At 42.6% G+C, this 15260-nt stretch overlaps 2 protein-coding genes across 2 annotated transcripts; both read right to left on the bottom strand.

The window, feature by feature from the left end:
* Positions 1-5479: 5479 nt before the first annotated feature.
* On the bottom strand, positions 5480-7750 carry LOC140926213 (uncharacterized). The gene has a single exon (XM_073375990.1). The coding sequence runs from the start codon at positions 7748-7750 to the stop codon at positions 5480-5482; it is 2271 nt and encodes a 756-aa protein (XP_073232091.1).
* Positions 7751-9622, bottom strand: LOC140926214 (uncharacterized). The gene has a single exon (XM_073375991.1). It carries the CDS (start codon positions 9620-9622, stop codon positions 7751-7753), a length of 1872 nt encoding a protein of 623 aa, XP_073232092.1.
* Positions 9623-15260: the final 5638 nt, after the last annotated feature.

Consider the following 15260-nt stretch of genomic DNA (forward strand, 5'->3'; position numbering starts at 1 on the left):
TTGATCTTCTGTAAATTGACCCTGGTTATTAAGGAAAGGAGGTATATTCAAAGTACACCCAAGAGGCTCAAGGAGGTCATTTATAACAAAACCTCTATCAGCCATTACATTGTCTCCTCTTTCAAGTAATGAGAGAATTCCAGACTGTTTAGTGATTTCCTTGTCTGATATGCCTCCAGTATACAACTGAGATACAAACGTAACACTACCTGAAGGTGCAATACCCAACAGTGCTTTAGCTGTAGTGGTACTTTTATACTGTGAGAAAACTTGAGATTGCCTCAACAAAGAGGAAGGTGTCTGGATGTTGAATTCAGTGGCATCAAGGATCACCCTTGTTGAAGGAAATTTCCTAAAGCTATCGGGCATTGTTTCTTGAATGACATGTTTCGGCAACCAGAAATTGATAGATCCCAACACAAAATAAAGCAAATTAATCCATGATGTAAATACCCTTGAAACTGTGGAACTAGAAATGTTGAATAAGTTAGCAACGTGGTGCAAAGGAAGACCGAAACGTAGTTTCACAAGGGTCAGAAAAAGTTCATCCATCTTTGATAAAGCCCTCTCTGTATAACCTGTACTCTTACTAGACATTTGTGTATTCTCAACACTATTAGACAAGGTCCCATGAACATTTGGGCTCCAGTAACTCATGTCTTCAGCATGACATAAAACATAAGTCATAAATTCTCTGTAGCTGGCTGAATTTTGGAAGCCAGTATAAAAGTGGATATTCTCATCACTACCATCAAATCGTTTAAATGAAAACAACATACTCTCAGAACTTCTTTTTATCGTTAGAAAATTAGACATCAAAACCTGTATTTCATTTTCCTTTTCTTAAAGCGTTGTCTCAAGCCGCGAGATATCACGGTCCTTCTCCTGACAGTTCTCGCATGGTTCTTTCGCTCCCGCATTTCCAAGCCCAAATGAACTTGTCCTTGACAACCGCTGTTAGACTGGTGTTGCCCAGGAAAATACTGACGGAACTGCATCGTCCTTGAGAACTGTTTTGCCACCAAGTGTTGTTCAATAATCACTTGCAGTAAAATGAAGAGAACACACTCGAGTGTGCTCTGATACAGTAAATGATTCTCCTTCATCACGACGTATTTTTACCAGCCATGCCTTCTTCATCAACTCACATTTTGGAAAACGATGAAATGACAGTTCTTTTTCCCTCGTTGACTTAGTATGGCAGAGCGGAACGCCACAACTGTTTACCATGCTGCACGCACTTTAATCCAAGATGGCGGACATATACCTCCAGTGACCAGTCCCCGCGCGGCATGCAAAAGGTCTATTAACAAGTGGATAATAGGTGTCTGGCAAATAATCTAATTTCGGACAACCATACTCTTCTAAATTAACAAACGGAATTTTTAATTGAGTTAAAAAAGTCTTTTCTAAAGTTCCTCCTTTGTAGGCGACTACGCATTGAGTCGGAGTCTTGAATTGTTCCCACAAAGAAAGGATGTCCGGGGTCATGTTTTTTTGCAGACCAATGCATCCCCTTTGAAACTCCACGGGTCTCGGCTTAAAGGTTAACCCGGTCACCATCTCACACACATACTTCACGGTTCTCCACTCTTGCTGGGTCAGACTAGACCAGACATAATCGTGTGAATAATGAATAAATCCCATCCGCTTGCCAGACTTGTCACACCATCCCAATCCTCGTACTACAAAGTCATTTTTTGAGCCAGCGAGATGGTGGTCTCCAAGCTGCGTTTTTTTCTCCGAGCTGACGCATGCCTGCTATTTCATTGACCCATTTCTTAGACCCCGATATCATCAGTTTTCCCTCCAAAATTGCTTGGGGTTCGATTTATTGAGCTCAAATAATTATTGTCTGGTAGTAGGTCAGCCAGGTGTACAAAGTCTTGCTGTAATTGTAGAAACAAGCTTATACCGGACTGGAGCACAGCCAGGACCCACCACAAAAGCTTTGTTGAGGCTTGGAAATGCAGAGGACACAGATCTGGTCATGCCACCACAAGAGCCCCCAACCACTACAGGCACGTTTGTGGAGGAGGTGGTGGGAAGAGTAGAGAAAACCGGAGGACTGGTAAATGAGTTATAAGTTGAAATATATGAGGGCACAACCAGATGTCGTGGCCATGTTTGCGTTCCCTCCACTGGAATCTCGACAGGAAGATAGCAATGAAGGTAGCGATTCCGCGAGAGCCATTGAAATCGCCTGTGCTAAAGAGTTGTTGTCTGGCAGGGAAACGGGTTGACTAGGTGGTGACACTGGTGTGGAACCACAACTAGAACGTGAAGATGCGGTGACCTGAGAAGACATTGTAGACAAGCTGTTGTTTGTGGTTAGCATTCTGAAAGAATGTGTTTACTCGCACGCCTTGATGAATTGAAAGAAAACGATATAAGAAAAATGTGCTGTAGGACTGCTGCTACCAAAAACGCTAAAAACGAAGAAAACAAGATGCTTAAGCAACTGGTCCACAGGCCTCTGCTTAAACCCCAACAAAGAACTCAAAGATTCTAGCACTGTACAAAGCTACCTTGACCATGTGTGCGTGCACTTTATGGGATTGACCACTCATTTAACGGTTACCATGACAAGTTGGTTGTAACCCCTAAGAGTAGACAGTATATGCATCCAACTTCTACCAGAGGACGTGTAGAAAAAAAGAAAAAATAGGGAGAAAGTGTGTGCAGAAGTCAGGCCGGAGGTGTCCTAATTCTAGAAGTAATGATTTATAATTATTGTTCATTTTCTCCAGTATTGACAATTGCAGTGTATGCTTGACGGGGATGTTTGTTATTGACAAGCAGAAGACCAGGCCTAGAAGAGAATACCACAAAGTTTGAAGCTGAACACACAGATTATTGAACTTTCTTGACTTCAAGGTGTAAAGAATTTGAGCTGCTAATAACAGGAGGTAAGAGTATGTCAAGAATTAAAAGGTGAACTCTGTGCATGCAGATGTACGGGGCACAACATTGATTAATTCTAGCTAGTTTACAAGTAAAACAATCATAAATACAAAAACGATTTTTGCACATATTATTTTTTGTCCTGAAATGATGTTTTTGTCTTTTTTTTGACAAAATAACTCCAAAAGTGAGGTTCCTAGTTTTTACATGATAAATGGGAATATTTTGATACAGAGAAATTGTAGACTTTTAGTTCCTACCATGTGAAACCACAAAGACGCTTACACTTAACACCTGAAATTGCCCTGTATTTTACATTGCTTGGAATAGAAATCTTAATGAGTAATGAATAGGTCCCTTTACAAATGATGGAATTTACATTGTTAGTCTTTTGAACTGCTTTGCTAAAATAACATGAATTGTACATTTATAACTTTTTCAGGATCTAATTATTTGTATAAGATTCAATGGATTAGTCTTTAGGCATTTTTCCCTTTAAAATGCATCCTCATGTAAAAGAACTTTGTCTCTCTACAAATAAGTATAAATTTATGAAATCCGTCAGCTCATCAAACAAAACAGTTTAAGTGAAGTCATGAATTCATGAAATCCTTCAGTTCTTAAAAAGTGGGTCAAAAATCTATGAAATATGACATAAAAAATTTATGAAATAATACTACATCCTTGAAACAAGTTCTTAAATTTATGAAACCCTTGAGCCCTTCAATCAAGTCATAAGTTTATGAAATATACATCTTTCAAAGAAAGTAATAATTAATGAAATTCTTCAGCTCTATAGTCTGTTTTGCAGCTGTTCTGTTCTGTTCCGCTCCTCCCCAACAAATGACTGCTCACACTGGAACCACATTCTTTTCCAACTGTTTTAATAACTCACAGAAATGAGCAATCATTTATCAGTAAACTGAAAATAAAGCCACAATCAGGGACAAAAGTAGTTGACACACTTGTTTAAAACGGGTGCTTTTAACAAACATTTAATTCATTTATTATTTCATTCCTTTTAAACGCCGTAAATCCCCCGACCCCCCGAATCAATGTTGCATGAAGTAAAAAAAAGACTTGAGGGTCCAAAATTCAACATTGATTTTGGGGGGAAGGGGTTGGGGTAGAGAGGGGAAGGGGATAAGTATATCCACTATGCAAAAAGGGGCCATTTTACGGAAGTGTGTCAACACTTTTGTCCCTCATTGTCTGAATGCAAAATTGTGCTACTGCACACAAGTTGACCCGTGCATGACACTGATTTTAACTGAAATTAAAGTAACCGATGACATAGTTATGTTATTGGTGGTGGGGGTGACATAGACTTATTCACGACTGACTTATAGGTGAAACTGCAATAAGCGTGTAAGTCTCTTGGCCTTTAATAACAACACCACAGACCAAATTCGAATTAAGATTTATTGTAGCCGACGTGCTTGGTACTAAGAGTGTGCATACAAACAGCGTGGGTTGAAACTAAAACGGTAAAAGAGCAAAAAAGTTACAAGTTGCGACTAAGGTAAATTAGAGTAAGGAAATAACAAAGCTGCAAAACGAGGACTGTGAAGTACACTTACATTGTTTCGGCCAGAGAAAACTGCTGTAAAGCGGACTGCGAATAACGCGAAGAGACTTGCAAGAAACTAAACAGAACTGCGCCAAGCGCGGACCAAAATGAGCTGCACAAACTGTACTGCAAAACTACGATATGAAAAATACGCTAGAACATGCGGAAAATAAAACTATAGAAACTTAGAAAGGCGCTAATGAAGATGAAACAGCAAAGAAAGGCTAACGAGGGCGCGAAAACTGACAGAAAAGAATAAACACCTAAATTAACGCCAAAAAAAAGACTAAACAAAAGGACGAAAAGAAGTACAAACTAATTTGCGTACGCAAAGGAAAAACAAATTACGCAAGAACGAATAATAGAAAAAATGTTACACCTGGATCTTACATACCGGCCCCATAAGTGGGGAGCACACGCGAGGCACTTAAATGAAACAATTAAAGATCTAAGTGTCTTTCTAAGAGTTCTTAATGTTCTCTTCTCCTGAATTCAGAAAATTGCACAGAAAATAACTCCAAAGGGAAAGTTCAAGCTTCTATCAGCAAGCAAAGTTTGTCAATTGGCCTCTCCAAAACTGCTCCTTTTACTTTCACTCTGGTACGGCGCACCAAACCTTTCTTGTCAGCGAAGACTTCTACCACTCTACCAAGGGGCCATGAATTGCGAGGGGAATTTTCGGCGCTCACTAGAACAATATCCCCAACGGCCAGGTTCTTGCGAATCGTCGTCCATTTCTGCCTACTTTGGAGCAGAGGCAAGTACTCCTTAGACCATCTCTTCCAAAAGATATCTGCGAGATATTGCACTTGTCTCCATCTGCGTCGAGAGAAGGAGTCTTCCTTTTGGAATAACCCAGGGGGCATCTGAGGCTCCGAGCGTAAGAGAAGCAAATGGTTTGGTGTAAGGGGCTCCGGATCATTGGGGTCACCTGAAACTGTGGTGATTGGACGACCATTAATAATGCTTTCCACTTCGCATAGGAGGGTGACTAAACCTTCGTCGTCAACAGTTTGAGTTTGAAGCAAAGCTCGAAGGACCTTGCGCGTTGTTCGAATGCAGCGCTCCCAAACACCTCCATGATGAAAGCCATAGGGGGGGTTGAAGTTCCACTTTGATACCCTTCTGAAGTAGAGCTTCGTGAATCTTGTTGTGATTCCACGCGTTGATGGATTCCCTGAGCTCCTTCTCTCCGCCGGTGAAATTGGTACCATTATCGGATCTGATCTCCTGTACCTGGCCCCTTCTTGCTATAAACCTTCTGAGCGCCATCAGGAAAGAATCAGTTTCCAAACTGTGCGCCACTTCAATGTGAACCGCGCGGATAGAAAGACACGTGAAAATGACCCCATATCTTTTCACAAGACTTCGCCCACGGCGTACCTGAAGAGGACCAAAACAATCAATGCCGACAGATGTAAAAGGTGGCTGACCTGGGGTAACACGATCCACGGGAAGGTCAGCCATTTTCTGCTCACAGAACGGGCCTTGACGCCGCTGGCAACTAAAACATTTCGAAAGAACTTTCCTGACAACAGAACTTGCGTTTACGATCCAAAACTTCTCGCGCGCAAGACTGATAACGTACTCTCTTCCAGAGTGACCGGAGATCTGGTGGTAATATTCTACTACAAGGTTGGTCACGTGATCCTTCTTTGGCAAAATAATCTGATGTTTGGCCTCAAATGCAGTGGACGCTAAACTTAACCTCCCACCGACACGTAAGACGCCGTTCACTAAGATTGGATCCAGACTTCGAAGGCTGCTGCTTTTCTTGACTTGCGTAACGTTTTCAGACTTGCTTAACAGCTCAAGCTCATCCGGAAAATTAAACTGCTGGACGTTCCTGAGGATTTCTAGCTCCGCGATTTCCAACTCTGTAACGGTAATTGGTGGTAAAGAAAGGATGGGAGTTGAATGGATCGGCTCTCTCGATTTTCCGCGTTCACTTAACCTTTGCAAGTTTCCACGGTACCGTAAAAACCATGCAACTGACTTCTTCAATCGGTGCCAGGAAGACGCGCGTTTAAAGTACTCAACCACAGGATGCTCCGAGTCGGAAACAGAAGCGTGACAAACCTTATAAACCATCTTCACTTCCGGGTCTCCGTCTTGAAGACATCCAAGCGATAAGGGGTTCCTAGGCCAATCTTCTTCTGACTTCCAGAGAAACTCCGGCCCCAGTAACCATCTTTGGCAGCTCAACAATGCATTGACAGTCAACGCTCTTGAAGTGCAATCTCCAGGATTCGCTACACCTTCCACATAGCGCCACTGATCTGGACTTGAGCCCTCTCGTAGTACGGCAACCCGATTGGCAACAAACGTGTGGAAACGCGTACTTTCATTCTTCACATAACGAAGCACTGACATGCTGTCTGACCAAAACACGGATTCGCAATTAGGAGGCGTCTCCAGCTCTTCCTTGAGCATCTTGTCTTGTCGCACAGAAACGGTTGCGGCCAAGAGCTCTAAACGAGGGACAGAAATAGCTTTCAAAGGAGCAACGCGTGATTTTCCGAACAGGAAGGAACAATGAACTCGGTCCTCACAGCTAACCAGTCGAAGGTAAGTCACTGAACCATAAGCTGCTTCTGAGGCATCAGAGAAGTGATGTAGCTGACTGGATTTAACGGGACCAAAATCCTCTGGCTTTAAACAGCGACTCACAGCAAACTCCGAGAGCTTTGGAACATCTGCTAGCCAATTTTCCCAACGTGCAGCGTACTCAGTCGGGATCTCGTCATCCCATCCTAGCTTAATGCGACAAAGATCTTGAAGGATTTCCTTCGCGGTCAGAACGAACGGTGCCAAGAATCCCAACGGATCGAAAATAGCACTCGCTAGAGACAAGATACCCGTACGCGTTGGTGGACGGGAGCTAATGTTGACTCTGAAGCGGAACGAGTCGGATTCTACACACCATTGAACTCCTAGGGCTCGCTGAACAGGCAACTCTTCCTTCCTTATGTCCATGTCCTTGATGTCCTTTGCTCGCTCCTTCTCAGGGATAGCTTGCAGAACATCACGGCTATTGCTGACCCATTTGGTTAGCTTGAAACTACCACGCGATAGTAAAGTGCATAAACTGCCAACATGCTCAATGGCTTTCTGTTCGCCAGGGAGGGACTTCAAACAATCATCAACATAAAAGTTTCTTTTAACTGTGTTAATGACATCAGGAGGGAAGCTGTGACGATTATCTTCTGCTGTCTTGCGGAGTGCGAGATTTGCGCAAGCCGGTGATGAAATGGCTCCAAACAAGTGAACGACCATCTAATATTCTTGTAATTCGCGCGCCATGTTGCCATCCTCCCACCAAAGAAAACACAGAAAGGAACCGTCAGGATCGGGAACTCTCACTTGGTGGAACATGGACTCTATGTCCGCCATAACAGCCACTCTCTCTTCACGAAACCTCAACAGGACTCCTACAAGAGAACTGGTTAGGTCCGGGCCCTTGTACAGCATGTCATTGAGAGACTTTCCCATAAATTTGGCCGAACAGTCAAACACGACGCGGATCTTTCCTGGCTTGCGAGGGTGGTAAACACCATGATGCGGTATGTACCAGGCGGTGCCCTTCGCGGGGCTCTTCTGATCAGGGGACACTTTGCGTGCATATCCTTTGGAGAGAATGTCTTCCATAAAGGCCTTATAATCTTGGTACAACTTCGGATCTCTTTCCAGCCTTTTCTTCAACCAAATGGCGCGCTGCCAGGCCTGAACCTTGTTGCTGGGTACAGGCGTTTGGCGATCCTTAAAAGGTAAAGAGATTTGATAGTGCCCATTTCTCAACTCCACCGTCTGTTCGGCGATTTGCATAAATCTACGTTCGTCTTGAGACATCTCTGTCTTGCTATCAACGGTGGGATCAGTAAAATCGCGATTGTAGAAGTCTTCACCGTGATCGACTTTAGCAACAAAAGCGGATGACCGTGAACTATGGTGACGACGGCCTAAGGGACCATTTACCGCCCAGCCGATTCGCGTTCTTGAAGCATAAGGACCACCGTCTTGACTGTGTTTGATATCAAGTGGATCGAGAGCCTTGGGAACGTCACTAGCAATCAAAAGGCCAACCTCAGCGTCGAGACGAGGCAGAAAAACTCCTTGCAAGTGGAGCCACTGATCAACGTCGTCCTGAGTTGGAATGTCGCTGCTGGACACAGGAATCTCCGGCCTGGTATAAAGGGTCGGGAGGCTAATCCACTCGTTCTCGTCCAAATCGGATACAAGAAGGTCGCGAACCAGGAAGCTGTTGGTGATGCTATTTTTCTTCTCAAGAGTAGACAGGGATATCTTAACTTGCTGACCATTAATCCCGAGCTGCTTCATGAGCGATTCAGTACAGAAACTGGAGTTGCTACCGTTATCCAAAAAGGCGTAGGTGACGACGCTCTCATCACTATCTTTAGCTCTTACTCTAACTGGTATTACGGCCATGCCTGTCCTACGACCCTCTCCTGAGGTCTCACTGTTGGCACTGGTGCTCGTTTTTACCATGTGACTACAAACTTGAGTGCTGATTACGTCTTCCGTACCCACTCCAACATCGACAGCTGGTCTCTCACGAGGGCTTGTATGTAAAACAGTAGGATGCCGTCCTTTACAGTTCGGAATCGTGCAATTTTTCCTCTGCGGGCAAAACTTTGCGACGTGATCGGTGGATAAACATCCAAAGCACAGCTTTTTGGACAACAGGAATTGAATTCTCTCTTGGTAGGGTTTCCACCGCAATGACTGACAATCCTCAAGGGCGTGGTTTCTGCTACAATAGAGACACCGATTTTTCCCTTGTGAGGGACCCTGATCGATTCCAGATCGCTGAACCTTGCGAGTCTGAGGTCTCTGCTCTCCATCGGCGCGTTGACTTGGCTCCTTTACACCGTGCGGAACCGTCTCACTGGTAGGACTTTCACTATCGCCTACATGTGCTAAAAGACTGAGATTCTTGGGATTGGATGTCTTGCCACCAGAGGACCGCTGACCAGGCGCCGATCTTACGGTATCGGATATCTTGCCAAAGACTGGGTTGGTTAGTATTCTTGCTTCGCGATCAACAAAGGCGACGAAGTCACTAAACTGTACTGGCCTTAACTGTCTGTCCATGATGTCATCAGCTAAGCGACGCCATCTTTCTCTCATGCTGTAAGGAATCTTTAGCACCAACTTTTGAATGTTTCCTGGCTGATCAAACTTAGAAATGTACTGGCTACCTGCCAATGCGTTCTTGCAACTTGCGAGAAAGACTTAAAAACGATTCAAAGCCACACCATCTTCTGCCTTTATGCTCGGCCAGTCGAGGGCCTTCATCTTGTAAGCGGATGCTATGCGATAATCGTCACCATACTTCCTTCTCAAAAGCCTACGAGCCTCATCGTAACCTTCTTCCGCTGGTAAATGATGACAGGATCTTACAAGTTCCTTAACGTCCCCTGCGGTGAACTGCTCGAGGTAATAGAGCCTATCAGTACTGCTAAATGTTCTGGATTCAACCAAATTTTCAAAGGCGCGAACGAAGGTGCGGTACTCAATAGGGTTTCCGTCAAACACAGGAACACGGGGCTGCGGAAGTTTGTTCCTATTCTGATTATGCGCTAGCAATTCCATTATTCTATTCTGCTGAAACTGAAGAGCAGTCTGTTGCCGCTGCAAACCAATCGTTTCCTTTCTCAGATCCTCGCCGACTGTACCCGCTTGATAATCAAAGTGGCCGTAAGGAACAGAATCCACGGACACTCCCTGGCCTGGGTGGTGCACCTCGCCTGGAAAAGACCTTTTCGCGCGGGGGCTGGTACGAGGGGGATCCTGATCCTGGAGCTCTGTCTCCAATTTTAAAGGCTTCACCTCCGGTAGAGAAGGGGAGGTCATTGCTGCGTAGATCCTCTCCTTAGCTGTTGTCTTGACTATTTCGGCTTCGAGGTTAAGGCATAATTCTTCCTGCTGTAAACGAAACTTTTTCTCTTCGAGTGTTTGGCGCTTTTCGAGCATAGAAATTTCAGCTTTTAACTCGGCAATTCTTGCGGCTTCTTTGGCTCTCGCGGCTGCAACTGATGAAGCACGGCCACCACGTGAACTTGCTCGACTAGAATGTTTTGAAACCTTGGAAGCAACTGAAGGAATTGGCGTACCAGCACAACTAATTGAATCCTCGGGATTCACCGCCGAATCTACTTGAAGCGATTATGCTAATAGCTTGTGTTCAATATTAATTATCCAATCGACGATCTGCTGACGGAACACATGAACCTTTCTCTCTTTGTCTTCAAGATAGCGTTGACCCTCAATAAGGGCGTTCTCATCCACAATTTCTCCCACGTAGTCGCGATGGGCCTCTTTGAATCTTTCAAAAGCGTTGTCCAAGTAAGGAAGCTTCTCTTTAACCTCCTGAAGATTATGATCATCAGTAAGCAAGCCAGAAATTTCATTGGAAATGGCGGTTACGGTAGATAGGTGACCAGACCTTGAATTTTTCTTTAAACGAAGTGTTTCCAGGTAAGACGCTTCAAAATCCAGCGAACGGTTTGGTTGTCGCACGCGTGTTCCAACTCGCCGGGCGACGGGATCTGTAAGCTGCTTGCGGCTAAAGCTCATGACGAAACGACATGTCACCAACAATTTTCAACGATGAAACTGCAATAAGCGTGTAAGTCTCTTGGCCTTTAATAACAACACCACAAACCAAATTCGAATTAAGATTTATTGTAGCCGACGTGCTTGGTACTAAGAGTGTGCATACAAACAGCGTGGGTTGAAACTAAAACGGTAAAAGAGCAAAAAAGTTACAAGTTGCGACTAAGGTAAATTAGAGTAAGGAAATAACAAAGCTGCAAAACGAGGACTGTGAAGTACACTTACATTGTTTCGGCCAGAGAAAACTGCTGTAAAGCGGACTGCGAATAACGCGAAGAGACTTGCAAGAAACTAAACAGAACTGCGCTAAGCGCGGACCAAAATGAGCTGCACAAACTGTACTGCAAAACTACGATATGAAAAATACGCTAGAACATGCGGAAAATAAAACTATAGAAACTTAGAAAGGCGCTAATGAAGATGAAACAGCAAAGAAAGGCTAACGAGGGCGCGAAAACTGACAAAAGAATAAACACCTAAATTAACGCCAAAAAAAAGACTAAACAAAAGGACGAAAAGAAGTATAAACTAATTTGCGTACGCAAAGGAAAAACAAATTACGCAAGAACGAATAATAGAAAAAATGTTACACCTGGATCTTACAATAGGGCCAATTCGAGTTACGCGATGACGTAATAAAAGGGCTGCGATATCCAGAATTAACGTCGATATGGTTTACAAGCTAAAAACTGACGCTGAAACTCGCGCCTATGTACAACTTTTGATGAATTTCAAGGGGGTGCGTACTGAAAATATTTTAAATAAAGTGGGTATTTCTCGTTCTTCACTTTATCCTATTGTTAAGGCCCAAACAATCACGGATAGGGTAAGGATTGACACGAAGTGGGGATAGTCACTGGCCGGCCACGGAAATATGGAGCGTTAGTCAGGAGCGGCCGTCACTGCGTTCAATATCGAAACTACAGAAAAGTGAAGGTAAATTCATGGCCAATTCAATAAAAAACTAAGGACAGCGTAGCAAACATTACAAGTGTACACGAAAACAATTACTTTCAATCCCACCTCTTGACACCCTGTGTGACATGATAACGCAGCGCAAGTAGCGTGACGTAAGCGCATATGTCTGTGTATTTCGACTGCATTTCTCAAGCGAAACCCTGTGTTTTTGTGTATTGTCGGCAGAGAAAATGAAAAGAAAGCTTTGAAACGTGAACTGGTATTTGACTCTCAAAGAAAACAACAGCTCAAACTGAGGAAAACACTGCTTCCTTCGTGTTACAACGGTTAACCACGTTTCGGCAAACGGAAAGTAACATTAGTCTGTTATGACCTCTTAATGTCGATATGTATTCTCGTGGTTAACCGTTGAAACTCCTTATTTGCACCACATCGCTGGAATTTTTCTCACCAAGAATAGGTATTGCGAAGCACTTTGTACATAGCGGAATCTTCTTTTGCTTTTTGTGAGGAATTAGCGCATAAAAAAGGAAAATTTTCCAGCGCACGGCCGTCATCGATCACGTGTTATCCCACTTTGCTTGTCATTAGGTGAACTTCTGGGCCAAAGTAATTGCTGTTTTGGCGATGATACAAACTGGTGTGCCTATCTTGAAAACAATTTCTTTGGCATTCTGTGAATTACTAGCTGGGAAATGAAGTAGTTGTCCGTCCAACATCAATAAACAATCATGAATAAATGGCAGGCGGTCATGTAAAATCATTACAAAAGTACATTCCTAACCTGGTCTAAGCTGTTCGACGCCTACCTTCGCTAAAGGTTTGGATCAGTTAGGTTAGAAAAGGTTTCCAAAAAATAAAAAACACACCTATATGTAGGGCACAGCACAAATGGCTGGCCCATCATTTATGAGGTTCATAACCTGTATATTGTTCACGTCCTTTCACTAATGCAAAGGTCAATGTCAAAAATATTGCATGTCCCCTCTGTTACTCTGCAGTACTTCATTCGCTTAAGTTAACCATTTACCAGAACAATTTTCATTGTACCTTAATGTTTCCATCTTTTTTCCACTATTGATAATACTTGTGAAAACATTACATCCGCAGCAACGGCATTGATCACAACACAAATCATTTCGTCTCGACCCGGCAGGGTATCAGGAACGCGCGCGGGAGTACAAGATTAAGTAATGACATACGGTTCGTACATTTTACTCTGCGAATACTACAAATCAGGACGAAACTCTATAAATTGATATTTAAAAACAAACAATTTGGCCCATAGAGTAACGTCATCACCCAAAAATTCAGCAGCGTCAAAAATCTAGCCGGAAAACACAAATACATATTTCAGACAATCAGGGACAAAAGTAGTTGACACACTTGTTTAAAACGGGTGCTTTTAACAAACATTTAATTCATTTATTATTTCATTCCTTTTAAACGCCGTAAATCCCCCGACCCCCCGAATCAATGTTGTATGAAGTAAAAAAAAGACTTGAGGGTCCAAAATTCAACATTGATTTTGGGGGGAAGGGGTTGGGGTAGACAGGGGAAGGGGATAAGTATATCCACTATGCAAAAAGGGGCCATTTTACGGAAGTGTGTCAACACTTTTGTCCCTCATTGCAGTTTTCATACAAAGAATGAGGCCCTGTGATTTCCGGTCGCATCAGAGGTGTCAGCCACCATAGGCCGGGTTCTGTTTTGCTTTCATAAAAACTAGCTAAAATTGAATCGAAGATTGAGGTTTTCTGCAGCGAAAACTGAGAAAGCGCATTTGGCCCTGAAATGGGCGACTTGAAACTGTATAATGCTTGTAAAAGCTGGATCAGTAAATTTCCCATGGGCAGAATTTTTTTGGCAAGATTAGAAACAGGTTATTGTTATCAGATCATCAACATTGACCATCAGTCCTGTCACATGTAGACACAGACTAGATAAGGTCAGAAAAAGCATGCCTTTCTAAAACGTCATTGGAACTGCAAAAAATACCAATACTGCTTTAAGCGGATGTGATAAGTAGTCAAATCGTAGCAACTTAAAGTCTGTTTTATTCAAAACAAAAACTAACGTACGTAACGAGGCAAACATAATTTAAAGGCTTTCTGGGAGACAACTTGCTCCACATGGTACAATAAAATGCAGGCTATGAGTGGATAGCATGTAAAAGGATAAGTTGGCCTGAAACAGTTCCAGAAAATATAACCAAAGCTGTGATTGGCTCAAATTGGGGAAGGAATGTGAACAGCCTGTTTGTTGGGGAGGAGCATTGTCTGACAAGACGAAAACGGCTGCGAGAAAGTGAGGGAGACTATCAGGTCTACAAATATTTCACAAATTTATGAAATATTAGATCTTATAAAATAAGATGTTACATTTATGAAATCCTTCAGCTCTACAACAAGTCACAAATTTATGAATTAATATTACTCCTTCACAATGTAGGTCAGGAATTCATGAAATCATTCAGCTCAACAAGCAAGTAGTAAATTTATGATAAATTGTAGTATATTGTGTAGTCATAAATAGTGTTAAATTTAAGACAAGTCTAATAATAATGGAATTTATATAGCGCTTATACATCGCTGTTCTAAGCGCTTTACAATGTAAAAAAGGACATAAGAATATCATTAAGCACAAGCTTACATATAACCCTACTGTACACATCTTAAAAAGGAAAGAAAAAACAAAAACAAAATCAAATATGGCAAAACTAAATGTCATATACCTTTTTAACAAGAAACGTTTTCAACTTAGGTTTCAAAAGATTAACATCAGAACAAGCTCGAATTTCAAAGGGGAGCTTGTTCCATAGTCGGGGGGGGGGGCAGCAACGGAAAACGCTTGCTGGCCATAAGTTTTCATGTTAAAATTTGGTTCTTCAAGGTGTAAATGATCCCTTGATGACCGTAATGTCCTTGCTTGATGGTAAAATTTTAAAATATCTTCAAGATATCGGGGACCAGAGCCATTCCATGTTTTAAAAGTTATTAAATTTATTTTAAAAACAATTCTCTCCTCAACAGGAAGCCAGTGAAGATCTCTTAGAGTCTTGATGATGTGATCTCGTTTTTTGAGACTGGCGATAATTCAAGCAGCTGCATTCTGAACGGACTGCAACTTAGCTATGTCCCGTTTTTGGGCACCAAAAAGAAGAGAATTACAAAAGTCCAACTTCGAGCTAACAAAACTGTGAATTAGAATTTCTGTGGTACTTGTACTGATG

This window comes from Porites lutea, chromosome 2 (genome assembly GCF_958299795.1).
Source record: "Porites lutea chromosome 2, jaPorLute2.1, whole genome shotgun sequence".
In the NCBI taxonomy this organism is placed as follows: domain Eukaryota; kingdom Metazoa; phylum Cnidaria; class Anthozoa; order Scleractinia; family Poritidae; genus Porites; species Porites lutea.

What these genes read in the sequence shown, in the direction of transcription:
- LOC140926213 (XM_073375990.1), bottom strand. Translation starts at nt 7,750, where the DNA reads ATGGTCGTTCACTTGTTTGGAGCCATTTCATCACCGGCTTGCGCAAAT.
- LOC140926214 (XM_073375991.1), bottom strand. Translation starts at nt 9,622, where the DNA reads ATGAGAGAAAGATGGCGTCGCTTAGCTGATGACATCATGGACAGACAG.